The 13,969-nt window shown below is 47.2% G+C and overlaps 1 protein-coding gene across 1 annotated transcript in view; it reads right to left on the bottom strand.

The window, feature by feature from the left end:
* MYRIP (myosin VIIA and Rab interacting protein) overlaps positions 1-13,969 on the bottom strand; it is a 329,308-nt gene that overhangs the window by 60,614 nt on the left and 254,725 nt on the right. Inside the window, exon 8 of the mRNA XM_077809270.1 lies at positions 7,573-7,722. Within this exon, the coding sequence (XP_077665396.1) occupies positions 7,573-7,722 (150 nt within the window). The remainder of the gene's footprint in view (positions 1-7,572; positions 7,723-13,969) is intronic.

Below are 13,969 nucleotides of genomic sequence, written 5' to 3'. Positions count from 1 at the left end.
AATGGAGTCTTAGAACTTTTAGTAAGTAATCTAGCTAGGTATGTGTTAGATTATGATTTCTTTAAATGGCTGAGAAAAGAATTGTGCTGAATAGAATAACTATTTCTGTCTGTGTATCTTTTTTGTAACTTAAGGTTTTGCCTAGAGGGGTTCTCTATGTTTTTTAATCTAATTACCCTGTAAGATATCTACCATCCTGATTTTACAGGGGGGATTTCTTTATTTCTATTTACTTCTATTTTCTATTAAAAGTTTTCTTGTAAAAACTGAATGCTTTTTCATTGTTCTCAGATCCAAAGGTTTGGGTCTGTGGTCACCTATGCAAATTGGTGAGGCTTTTTATCCAACATTTCCCAGGAAAGGGGGGGTGCAAGAGTTGGGAGGATTGTTCATTGTTCTCAGATCCAAGGGTTTGGGTCTGTGGTCACCTATGCAAATTGGTGAGGCTTTTTACCAAACCTTGTCCAGGAAGTGGGGTGCAGGGTTTTGGGAAGTATTTTGGGGGGAAGGACGCATCCAAACAGCTCTTCCCCAGTAACCAGTATTAGTTTGGTGGTGGTAGCGGCCATTCCAAGGACCACGGGTGGAATACTTTGTACCTTGGGGAAGTTTTGACCTAAGCTGGTAAAGATAAGCTTAGGAGGTTTTTCATGCAGGTCCCCACATCTGTACCCTAGAGTTCAGAGTGGGGGAGGAACCTTGACACCTTGTATGATCCAGTCATCCAGGTACGGGTAGACATGCACGTGACGGAGGCGAAGAAAAGCTGCCAAAACCATCATGCATTTGGTGAAGATGTGAGGAGCCATGCACAGGCCGAACGGAAGGGCCGTGAACTGATAATGCATCTTGTTCACAACAAAGATGAGAAAATGTCTGTGAGATGGGGTGACTGAAAAGTGAAAATAAGCGTCCTTCATATTGCGGGCGGCATACCAGTCTCCTGGATCCAGTGAGGGAATGATCGTGCTTAAGGAGACCATGCAGAACTTCAAGTTGACGATGTACTTGTTGAGTTCCCTGAGGTCCAGAATGGGCTGTAGGTCCCCTTTTGCCTTGGGGACGAGGAGACAGTGTGAGTAGAAACCCTTGCCTCTGAGCTCCTGAGGCACCTCCTCCACGGCTCCTAGAGTGAGGAGGGACTGGACCTCCTGGATAAGGAGTTGCTCATGAGAGGGGTCCCTGAAGAGGGACGGGGCAATGGGGGTGAGAAGGAGTAGAAGTGGATAGAATAGCCCGCCTCTACCATGCGGAGGACCCACTGGTCTGATGTAATAAGGGACCATGCATGGTAGAAGCAGGATAGATGGTTCAGAAAGGGAGGATAGCTGGCCGGGTTGTGGACTGGTAATCCGTCCTCGTGCGCATCCTGAAAAAGGGCGCTTAGGGCCCGGAGGGGGCTTGGATTGTCCCTGGCCTTGTCCAGGAGGAAGGCACGGTGGCCTACGCCGAGTGCATCTGCTCCTCCTGCAGGAGAAGTCCTGCCTGGTTCTAGTGGAGAAAGACCACTGCTGTGTGGGCTGGGGCTTAAATGGCTTTCTTTGAGTCGTCAGGGTATGCATGCCGAGAGACTTAATGGTATTGTGTGAATCAATCAGGCTATGCAATCTAGAACTGGTTTGTTCAGCGAAGAGGCCCTGACCATCTAACGGGAGGCCCTGGATCATTTGCTGAACTTCCAGCGGGAGACCTGAGCACTGGAGCCAGGCATTATGCCACATGGTGATGCCAGATGCCAGTGTACGCGCTGCCATGTCCGTGGCATCCAGGGAACCTTGGAGAGAAGTCTGGGCCACTAGTCTGCCCTCCTCAGTAATGGCTCCTAGCTCCAGCCGTGAATCAGATGGGAGAAGCTCCTTGAACTTCTGAATAGCAGACCAGAAATTATAGCTGTATCTGCTAAGGATTGCAAGTTGGTTAGCGATCCGGAGGGAGAGGCTACCCGTACAATAAACCTTTCTCCCAAAGAGATCCAGGTGTTTCGCATCTCTTGATTTAGGGGCGGGCCCCTGCTGATCCTGCTTTTCTTTTTCATTTATTGCGTCCACCACCAGGGAGCATTGTGGGGGATGGGTGAAACGATATCCATACCCCTTAGTGGGGACAAAGTACTTTCTTTTGGCCCCTTTGGCCATGGTGGGAATGGAGGCCAGAGTTTGCCAGATTGTTTTGGCATTTGACTGTATAGTTTTTACAACTGGCAGGGCTACCCTAGAAGGTCCTTCTGGTGTCAGAATGTCCACCATAGGGTCCTCTTCTTCTACCACCTCTTCCACCTGGAGGTTCATGATCATTGGAGGAGTTCCTGCAGGAACCTGTAGTCCACGGATGGTGGGCCGGATGTGGACGTACCTGCCACTGCCTTGTCAGGGGAAGATGAAGAGGATGTGACCGGCAGGACCGGGTCCGAAACAGCCCCTTGGTCTGCTGGGTCCAGTTCCTCCTGAGCACCGGGAGTAACCTCCACCAAGGGTGGGGCTGGGTCCAGAGTTTGTGTGGGGTCCGGAGGAGGGCGGTTGAGGGCTGCCTCGGGAAGACGCAACCCACATCAAGAATGTGATGGCGGAGGGACGCCGGGAGGGGTGCCCTGGGTCTGGTGGTACGCCCAGGCAGTCCAGAACTGCCACTTGGGCTGCCAGTGGGGTGCTGAAGCGTCCTGTCCAAGACTGCCTGAATCTGATCGAGGTACCTCTGATGCTCCTGATGCGCTGCCCGACCTAAGGGAGGGTGACTGGGAGTGGGACGACCAAGTAGGGGCAGTGGGTGGCTGAGCCAAGGAAGGCTCCACGTCCCCCGACTGGAGGAATGGGTACCGTGAGGAATGACGAGATCCGGATGATGACCGGCGGTGCTGTTGTGGAGAGCGGTACTGTGAGATCGACTGGCACCTAGAAGTTGGGCTTCGCCTCGATGGGGAGTAGCATCGAGAGTGCAACCGCGACTGCTGCCGTGCCACGATGGAGAGCGGTGCCGCGACGAGGAGCGGTGCTGCTGTGTGGAATGGTGTCAGTCTGAGCAGTGCCACGAGTCAAAGCATAATCCAGACCTTGAAGATCAGGGCTGCGAGACCAGTGCCGTGAGTCGGAGCAGTGCCGCGAGTCAGACCGGCGCGTAGCATACGTGCGGTGCTGGGACTCGGAGTTCAATGTGATTGAAATGGTTATCGAACCATCATTCTAAGTTAGTGTCTGAACCGGAACAGAACCAAAGAGTTAAAACATGTTGATGAACCTGAAACACAACTAACCCACAATTGTTAATAGTTCGACTCCCTTATTTTTCACATAATTAGCTTAACTTGCACATTTCTGTTTCCCCTGGACTGCATCAATAATGTGGATTTTAATGAAATACTCCTCTTTCCTCTATGCTGAGCTGTTTTAAATACATTAAATTATGAATAAATTTCTGTTTATATTAGCATTATTTTAGCCAAAAGATAAAGACCACTTATATACCAGTTACAGCACATTGGGATGCCTGCATTCCATCAATACACCAAATGGTTGTTTGCTTTAAGTTGCAGTGACTTATAGTAATGGAATATACTGAAAGGATACAAAATAACCTATCCATTATTCAAAATTCCTGACATCTTAACATTATCTGTTGCACCAAACAGTGCTAATGACAAACAGATGGAGTCATCCATCTCTTTTTAGGGGACACAAGGAATACAACATTCAGTCTTATATCAGCAATTTTACGTTGGCATGAGACCTTGAGGAAGTTTGGGAAGAAAGAAGGTATTTTATAGCTAGTGCCACAGCATAGTACTTACAATTAAGCAATGAGAATATATTTCAGAAGAGATACTTTTAAAAATACATATATATGGAGATCAACACATTTTTCCAAAATCAAAACAGTCAAATATGTCATACAGTCTGTTTCTATTTACTTTGTTGCCCTGGATTTATAACTTGGGCTGTATTCATACACTATTTATATCAGAACTACAAAACGCTGCCTTAACTAAACTAACAATTATTTAGAAACAAGTAATTTTGGACAATTGGGGAAGTCATGCCAACCGCCCAGCGGCATTTTCCAGCAGAGACAGATCAGACATGTACAGTGCTCGACATTAAAAGTCAGTGTTTCACATCAGTTAGAACACAGTGGTATTTAAGACTGCAACAATTTCCCTCTATACTTAGATAGGTGATATCTGTAATAAAATGTGTGGGTAAATGTGGATTTTTAATGCCTTCTGCTGTAGCATGCAATCGGTTTAAACAACTGTATATGATTAGGTCTATCATCCTGATTAAATTCAATGTGTTACCATCTTACATACAAAAGGAATACACTTTTTGCACGTATGGTAATTTGCCAGTTTTGCATTACAAAACAAAGATAGTTGTCCTATCTCTCTCCCGTATTCTGTGCATCTTTTATTCCCTGTTCACATTCTTGTTCCACTTGATTTAATCTAACCTGCTTCTGCTTAATTCACCGAGGAATTTGATTGGTTGGTTGTGAAAAAATTCCTAAACAGAAGAAACTCTGCCTACAAAATACTTATTAGGAGATGGATCTATGTATACAGCTCTGGCCCCGATAACACTCTGTCTGGGATGGCTCTGAAAAAGGTGTGAGCTGAACAGGCTGAAACTGCTTCTATTAGACTGGTCACAGTCTTTTTAGTTTGTGCCTATATAATCTCACTTATCACTGGTCAGTGTGAAGCTTTCTCTAGTGAGCATGGGCACCTAAATGTCAATTTCTGTAGAACTTATGCTTTCATTTAAGAACAAAAAATTAAGTTTCTAGTATCTAGTTTCTAGTCAATTAAGATAATCTTCTCAAAGGAGAACTCGTAAATGAATGCAGTTCAGTCTTCTTGAGTCTGCAGACAGATACAGGTCTCCTCTGAGGCTCATATCTTTGCCAAGCAAAAGCAGAGAGAAATGAGAAAATGACTGGTTTATTTCACAGCTGTTATTCAGAACCATGAGGCCACTGATTGCTCTCTGCTTGCTCCATGTGAGGCACGTTGCGGCCACAGATTCCACAAGTACTGACTGGGAACTCCGAGCTATATTTTGCTGATTTGAGGGTAGATTAGAGTTTCAATAGAATCCAGATGGACAGGCTTAATTCTGTTCTATTCAAATTCTTATATGGCACCCAACATGTCTAAATATCCAATACAAACTGATGGCAGTTAAAGATTTGTAGCTGGTAATTATAAAAGGTATCAACTGTAACATGACCAGTTGTGTCTGTCCAAATTTCTCCATCAAGTCTAGTACGACTGAAAACAAAGAAGAGTTTCACTGAAGTGAAATTACAAAAATAGGGATATGAACTTGTTTGCTATTTCTGTACTGAATCCCGACGTGTATTGATTGCATGTTGAGTTCTCTAAATGCAAAGGAACAGCAGGATTCAGTTTGCTATTGAAAACTTTTAAAATAATACCTGAAGATTTGAACAGAGCATTCCTTTAGGCCCTGACTCTACAGTCTCCAAGGCAAAACTCTCATTGACTCAGTGGGGGATTTACTTTTTTTTCAGCCCCCAACATGGTTTCACAAACAAGCTGTGCAATAGTTGGCTATCACGGTGTCTGATATGCTTGTAGAATCATATGAGGGGTGTGACGGAGGAACAGGGCAGAAGGATACATACATATAGTTTCACAGGGACCCCCTGGGTCAGACATATGCACCATGAGCCACTAAAGGAGGGTGTGAGGTCTCTACCTACAGCCGGTAGCCCACTGGTCATCATAATTGTTGAGAAATGTCTGTACAGATAATTATTATGAAGTTATGTGCCCATACTGAAAATTATGTTAAGGCAGTATCCAGAAGGTGGCATGTCTCGGAAGGTTCCTTTCAGGCAGGTTGTCACAGACACTTATCGCTCCGTCTGGTCATTGTGTGTCCCAGTATATGCCTATTTGCAGCCTGAGTCATATGCTGATAAAGTGTTTGTGAAATCTACAAGGAAGGAGTATACAGGAAATAACCACTTTATGAATAAGGACAATGGATTGTTCTAATATATCTGGAGAGCGAACAGGCACCTGGGACCTTTCACTGAGAAGGTAGCTGACAGAGTCACTTGTCTTATGAATGGAGGGTCACTGCCAAACTTGGCTGTAAAAAGGTAGAAAGACTTCAGGTGAGCACTGCTCTGTAAGACAGCTAAGTAGCTAAGTAAGTCTAGTTCTATAACGTGTGTTATGATTTTATTCCATATGTAACAATTTGTTTCCAATTTGTCTACTTGCTGTCACTTGAATCTCTATACTTTAAATAAAAACTTTTACTTGTTTTCACTAGTGAGATGCCTCACAACCCAGGGTACACCTAGGAAGTGTGACCAGGGAGTCTAAAAAAGGAAATGAATCTCTCAGCATAAAACATCCAATCCAAAGAAACTACTGATGTTTATTTTCACCCACTTTCCCTTACTGCTGAAATCTTACTATTGTAGCCTGTGTAGATATTCTTCACTGCCTAGCAGGTGCTAATGATGTTTTGCTGAGAAAATAAGCAAAAGGAGGGGAAAACACTCTTGTAATAGAACATGGGACCTACACGGTACTCTACAGCTGTGTTTAGTTTATTTGTTTAGAGAGCTAGGAAACAAAATAAAAATCAACATTTAGAGTTGTGTTAACAGCTCACAAAACAAGAAACAACATTGAACAGAATCAAAATATAGCAAACCAAGCCTCAAAAAATATTTTAGAGAAAAAAGCACCAAGGATCCAATCTTGTTTCCACTGCAAATAACATAAGTTTTTACTTCACGGTGAACATTAAGAATTTGCGCTCCCTCCCCCACAAAAATTCCCCAATATAGTAGGAGGTCTTCACTGCAAAAAAGAGGCTCAAGATCTGCAATGAAAAAAATGTAGGCATAAAGTTGTGTCTGAATCTTTTTGCACACCTCAGTGTGTGTAGACAGAATCCCAATGTTATGGTTTAAATCACCCACCCAGAGTACAGTGGAATCACTGGAAAGGATCCTATTGACTTCAGTGGACATAGTAGTGGTCTATACATTGGAAAAGACTAGCTTGAAACGTATTCATTTCTCTCAATCCAGGGGACACTCTAGAACACAGTCCCTGTTCAGCCTGTGAAAGAAAAGTGGGGGCAGCCATGCGAGAATGGGGATTTTCAAAATGATCCTCAACATTTACCATCCAGGCACAACAACATCTGTTCCCCCACTGTTTGCTGTGATGATTGATGATAATGAAAAAACTCCCGGACTGCATTCTGTGCTCTGCTACGTCAGTGCCAAGTGGATGAAAACTTAACAAAAATGGCCACGAGAACATTCCTCTTGCAGAGAGGAAAGCTTCACTGACATAAAGCCGGCATAGATTGTGTTGAAAGGGAGAGGTAGTGTGACAGGAATGGCCAAGGGCCCTACATCTTACCTGCTCATCAGATTGTGGTATGCAAACAACATTTACTCTTTGGGTTTAATGCTCATGCTTTGTATATTTGCATTTAACATTCTAGTCAGCACACCCATCTCTCCTATCTCTATTTTCCAATTTCTTGCAGCAGAAAATTTAGATGTCTGAGTTTGGTCACTCACCCACAATGTGTAGGATCCCCTGCGACTGCCTGGAAAAGTCAGCATGCTCTGATCTGAAACAGCAACAGATGCCAGACCGCTGCTTCTGGACTGTGGCCAATCAAAATCAGCCTCCGCCTGCTCAGCTTTACCTTTTTGCTTTCTTATAATCTGTAGGGTTGAAATTAAAAAAAAAAAAAAAGTTACTGGAAAGTCCTGCCATATGGCTCAAAATGCATTGGCTGTGTCAAGATGAACAGCGTGGAATAGAGTTTCCTTTAGCTTCGGCCCCAGCTAATTCAAGTTTGATTTTCACAACCTGCACTTATTTCTTCTTATCTGAAGTCAGAGGTTTGCAAGATAATAAAGTCATTATCGAATATCTGTAGGAACACCAGAACTGAATTAAAACAATATAGAAATCTATACCCCACCAATGGTACTTACAATGTGATCTATATCTGATAGCCAAGTATACATTTTCTAAGAATAAGAATGCATAAGTAGATGAATATTGGTATGGAATCATAGAATAAAGGAGATGGGCTAGATTTCAAAAGCACACCTAACTCCTATGGACTTTTAAAGGGGGTTAGGTGCTTAAGCACCATTTTCTTAGATTCATAGATTCTCAGGCTGGAAGGGACGACTGTGATCATTTAGTCTGAGTTCCTGCATTACACAGGCCATTGAACTTCCCTGAATTTATTCCTGTTTGAACAAGAGCATATGTTTTAGAACAACATCCCACCTCGATATAAAAATTGCCACTGATGAAAAACCACTTCAACCCTTGGTAAATTGTTCCAATGGTTAATTACCTTCACTGTTAAAAATGTACACCTTATTTCCGGTCTGAATTTGTATAGTTTCATCTTCCGGCAATTGGATTATGTTATACCTTTGTCTGCTAGACTGAAGAGCCCATTTTCTAATATTTGTTCCCCATGGATGTACTTAAAGACTATAATCAAGTCATCCCTTAACCTCCTCTTCATTAAGCGAAACTGATTGATCTCCTTGAGTCTAAGGGTATGTCTACACTGGCAGAGTTAGATCACTGGCAGCTACATCGCCACTCAGAGAGCACTGAAGGGAAACCACTGTTGTGTGTTCACACTGTCAGCTGCCTGCGCAATAGCGTGTTTATACTTGTGGCACTCACTGTGGTATTTGGAATGGTGCACTCTGGGCAGCTATCCCACAGAGCATCTCTTCTTCTTCTGTCACTAAGAGTTGTGGGAAGGCGGAGGGGGTCACGGGGCATCCTGGGTCCTGTCCCAATGCCCTGTGATGCATTGCTTCACATCCCAGCAATCTCTGTGCTTCCGTCTGCATTCGGCACCATCTTTCAACAGTTTGTGTACTGCGCGCCCTGCCTCTTCAAGCTGCAGGAATGGATCCCGCACTGTTGACCAGTCTGCTGCTCGCTGTCACTAACACGTCACGCGTGGCAGTGGAATTATTCCTTAAACTACAAAGGCAAGAGGAGTGCGACATTGATCTTGCCACATGTAGTAGCTATGACACGAGATTGCTTGTAGCTTTCACAGAGATGCTGACCACAGTGGAACGCTGCTTTTGGGCTCAGGAAACAAGCACTGAGTGGTGGGATCACATCGTCATGTACATCTGGGATGATGAGCAGTGGCTGCAAAACTTTCAGATGAGGAAAGCCACGTTCATTGGACTGTGTGATGAGCTTGCCCCAGCCCCGCGGCGCAAGGACACGAGAAGGAGAACTGCCGTGTTGTGGGAGAAGCGTGTGGCAATTGCAATGTGGAAGCTGGCTACTCCAGACTGCTACCAATCGTTTGCTAACCAGTTCAGAGTGGGAAAGTCGACCGTTGGACTCACGTTGATGGAAGTGTGCAGGGCCATTAATCACATCCTGCCCTGAAAGACCGTGACTCTGGGCAATGTGTGAGACATTCTGGATGGCTTTGCACAAATGGGCTTCCCTAACTGCGGAGGGGTGATAGATGGCACGCATATTCCAATTCTGGCACCAGAGCACCTAGCCACCGAATACATTAATCGGAAGGGGTATTTCTCTATGGTTCTCCAGGCGCTTGTGGATCACTGTGGGCATTTCACGGACATTAACGCAGACTGGTGCAGAAAGGTGCATGACGAACACATCTTTCGGAACACTGGCCTGTTCAGGAAGCTGCAAGCAGGGACTTTCTTCCTGGACGAGAAGATCACCATAGGGGAAGTCGAAATGCCCACTGTGATCCTGGGAGACCCTGCCTACTCCTTAAAGCCGTGGCTTATGAAGCCATACACAGGGAACCTTGACAGCAGCAAGGAGTGATTCAACAGGCTGAACAAGTACAGAATGACTGCTGAGTGTGCTTTTAGCTCTTTAAAGGCCCGCTGGTGCTGCCTATATGGGAGTCTGGACCTGGCTGATGACCATATTCCCATGCTTATAGCCGTGTGCCATACAATCCATAATATTTGTGAAGGGTAGGGTGAAAGCTTCACTCAGGGCTGGACCTCTGAGGCTCAGTACCTGGAGGCTGATTTGAACAGCCAGAGACCAGGGCTATTGGAGGGGCACAGCGCCGGGACATAAGGATCAGGGATGCCTTGAGGCAGCAATTTGAAGCTGAAAGCCAGGAATATTTGTTGCTCTGCTCGGGAGTGCAGTGCTTGTAATGCTAGGAGGTGATTGTGACTGGCACAGAGGATGCACTATGAAGGTTTAAGAAAATTGCCTGTTGCTTTGCAGGGCTCTCTTTGCTTTCCATTAATGGAATAAAGATTGCTTTCAAACCAAAACAATTCTTTTATTAAAAAACAACAACCGGAGGACAGAGACAAACAAAAAAAACACATCAGCACTGTGAGGGGTGGGGTAAGGGAGGGTCCCAGGAGAAGGTGGGGTCCTGGGGCGGTTAAAGATTTGTGTATGCCAGATATCATATGCAACCTTGTGCTTTGGAGTACAGTGCAGTGTATACTATATTTCAGCAGGGCTAAACTGCAGAGGGACAAGTGTTGAGTGCAGTAGGTACTGGGAGTCCGCGGGGCTGGACTGTGATGGGGGAGGAGTGGAATGCAGCGGGTACAGACTGGAGCCAGGAGGTTGATAAGAGTGTGTTGGCAGTGTCTGGGGGGGCACATGGGAAAGAGTTTTGCAACAGCGGCTGCAGGGGAGGGCGGGCACGGAGCTGCTTGGTTTGCAGTGCTAGTAGTGCCTGGAGCGTGTCCACTTGGGGCTCCATAACCTTTAAGGGCCGCTCCATGGCTTCATTCTGGCACGCCGCATTCTCCTTTCGGTCCCTCTTCTCGCTGTCCCGCCACTCCTTTGATTCTTGTTTTTCAGCCACGGAGTGCATCGTGACATCACGCAGAAAGTCCTCTTTAGTTTTTCATGGCTGCTTTCTAATTCTGCGCAGCCATTCAGCCAGTGATAACAAAGAGGGAGGCTGGGCTCCCAAGGTCATATCTATAAAGCCAAAATGCAACGTTTTACAGAAGAAGTATGTTTGCAACACACGAACAACACTGATTCAGTGATTTAAAACGCAGCGACTATTCACATACCTGTCACTAACTGGCTGACACCAGACAAGCACACATGAGCCACAAGACCCCCAAAATGGCGAGTAACCACAGGGGCAATCAGTGTTCCAGGACCGTACTGTATACTGGGCATATGGCTCTTGGGGAGAGCCAGCACTGTACTTATTATCATTCCTGTCCCCACATTTTCCACAGGCTGTGTTCATTATGGAAGATATCTCGCTGCTGAGGGTGAGCAGGGAATCAAGGGAGGGTCTTCTCCAAGACTGCGGCTTCCACCCTGGCCCTTATGCAGCTCGCCTGTGTGCAGCAATGGACCGTCCACCCCTGTGACGGCAGAGTGGCGTGGGAAAGTTACCCTTAATGGGGCAAGAAACAAAGCAGCTCTGCCAAAGAACCTGCAGCAGCGGATTGCCCAGTATCTCCATGAGAGTTTCGTGGAGATCTCTGAGGCAGATTCCTGTGAAGTGAGTGAGTCAATCAACACCCTGTTCCGCCGCTCAGACTAGGCAGGTGGTGGTACGTGCATCACACAGACACAAACCTGCTTTCTGCAACGCTCCTGCCCCTAGCAACTCACCGGGGTGGCGAGTTATATGGGCCCATGGTGCCTGGGCTCCAGCAAATTCCGGTCCCGGGGGGCCCGACTCCACCAATGTTCAGGGCCCAGTCTCTCCCCCGGTCCCACCTGCCACTCCCACGTGCCTACCCTGGCCCCACCTGCCGCTCCCGTGTGCCTCCCCCGAGCATCCCTGGCTGCCCCCTGCAGCTCCGCACTGTGCTCCCTCGCTGACCACTCCCACTTACAAGGGTGGCGCCGGGGGCAGGCTGAGGCCGCTGCTGGGCCTGAGGAGGTAGAAGGCGCATGGCAGCCCGCCCTGGCAGGTGACTTTGACGGGGGGGACTTATCCTGGCCGGACCTCTTGAGCAGCAGCCGAGGGGGGCTTGGCTGAGTGTCGTGCTGTGGTGGCCGGGGAGACGGTCCCCCCACCCCCTCAGCTCGCTGCTGCCGGTGGGGAGATGGCTGGGGGAAGTCCTCCTCTCTGGCCCCACACTTGCCTACTGCACCCCAAACTCCTCATCCTTGGCCCAGCCCCATGTCCTGCATCCTCTCCCACAGCTCAACACTCTGTCTGAGCCCAGAGCCTGCACCCAACACCCAAACCCCCTCCCAGAGCCCACACCCCCTCTTGCATCCCAGTCCCCTGTCCCAGCCCAGAGCCAGCATCCAAACTCCCTCCCAGAGCCTTAGGCAGGGGTGTGTGTGTAGGGGGGCGGGTGGGTGGGTAGAACTTGGACCTGTTCTGGGCACCACCAAAAATTATACAAACCTGCCATCCCTTCAACTCGCTTCAGTGCTTCCCAAAATCAAACCCACTTACCAGGGGCCTCCTGTCCTGTTTGTGCTTCATCAAGATCCGACAGCTGAGACTGGCTAACTTCCTCCGGGGCAGAGAAGAGCTCCTGACTGCATGCATCTCTGACCTCCAAGTCATCCTCTGCCTCTGGGTCCCCCTCCCACTCCACATCCTCGTCCAAGATTTCCTCTTCCTGGTTCAGTCCACTGTTGACTGGCCCATGAGCCACCAAAATATCCACAGTGGCCTTCACAGTGGAGGTGGGTTGCCACTGAGTATCGCATCCAGCTCTTAGTAGAACCCGAAGCTCATGGGCGCAGCACTGGAATGGCCGTTTGCCTCCCACACCTTGTGGTAGGCATTCCGCAGCTCCTTCACTTTGACCCTGCACTGCAGTGTGTCCCGGTCATGGCCCCTTTCTGTCATGCATCGTGAAATCCACCCATAGGTATCATAATTCCTATGGCTGGAACGCAGTTGGGACTGGACAGCCTCCTCTCCCCAAATGCTGATGAGGTCCAGCAGCTCGGCATTGCTCCAAGCGGGGGATCACCTGGTGTGTGGAGCAGGCATGGCCATCTGGAAGGATGCAGTGAGAACACTGCACGCATCACTGAGCAAACAGGAAGGGGATTTTCAAAATTCCCAAGGAATGTACAGGGTGGGGCTGATGGTTGGTCACCCGAGGGCAGGGCAGTGGAGTTCAAACCGATGACCAGAGAGGCAAGAACAGGCATTGTGGGACACCTCGCGGAGGCCAACCGCAGCACTGTAATCGCCAGGGTGTCTACACTGGCACCGCGGTGCTGTAGCCCCAATGCAGAAAGCCGTACGCCTCTCGTCGGGTGTTTTTTTTTTTTTACAGCGCTACAACTGCACAGTTTCTGCGCACTAAATGGCTTGGCAGTGTGTGCACCTCGGGAGTTACACCACAAAAAGCTGCTTCACTGCTCATAAACTTGCCAGTGTAGACAAGGCCTTACACTATAAGGCAGAGTTTCAATTTCTTTAATCATTCTTGTGGCACTTCTCTGAACCCTCTCCAACTTTTCAACATCTTTCTTGAATTGCAGACACCAGAACTGGACACAGAATTTCAGGAGTGGTCACGCCAGTGCCAAATACAGAGGTAAAATAATCTCTCTACTCCTATTTGAGATTCCCCTGTTTATTCATCCAAGGAACGCATTAGCCCTTTTGGGCACAGCGTTGGACTGGGAGCTCATGTTCAGCTGACTATCCACCATGACCCTCAAATCTTTTTCAGAGTCACTGCTTCTCGGAATACAGTCCCCCATCCTGTAAGCATGGCCTATGTTCTTTGTTCTTAAATATATACATTTTCATTTAGCCATATGAAAATGCATAGTGTTTGCTTGCATCCAGTTTATCACGTGATCCAGATTGCTCTGTATTGGTGACTTTTCCTCTACGTTATTTACACTCCCCCAGTTTTTGTGTCATCTGAAAATTCTATCAGTGATGATTCTATGGTTTCTTCCAGGTCATTAATACTAACGTCAACT

Source organism: Eretmochelys imbricata, chromosome 2 (genome assembly GCF_965152235.1).
Source record: "Eretmochelys imbricata isolate rEreImb1 chromosome 2, rEreImb1.hap1, whole genome shotgun sequence".
In the NCBI taxonomy this organism is placed as follows: domain Eukaryota; kingdom Metazoa; phylum Chordata; order Testudines; family Cheloniidae; genus Eretmochelys; species Eretmochelys imbricata.
This window is presented reverse-complemented; position numbering and strand designations above follow the sequence as displayed.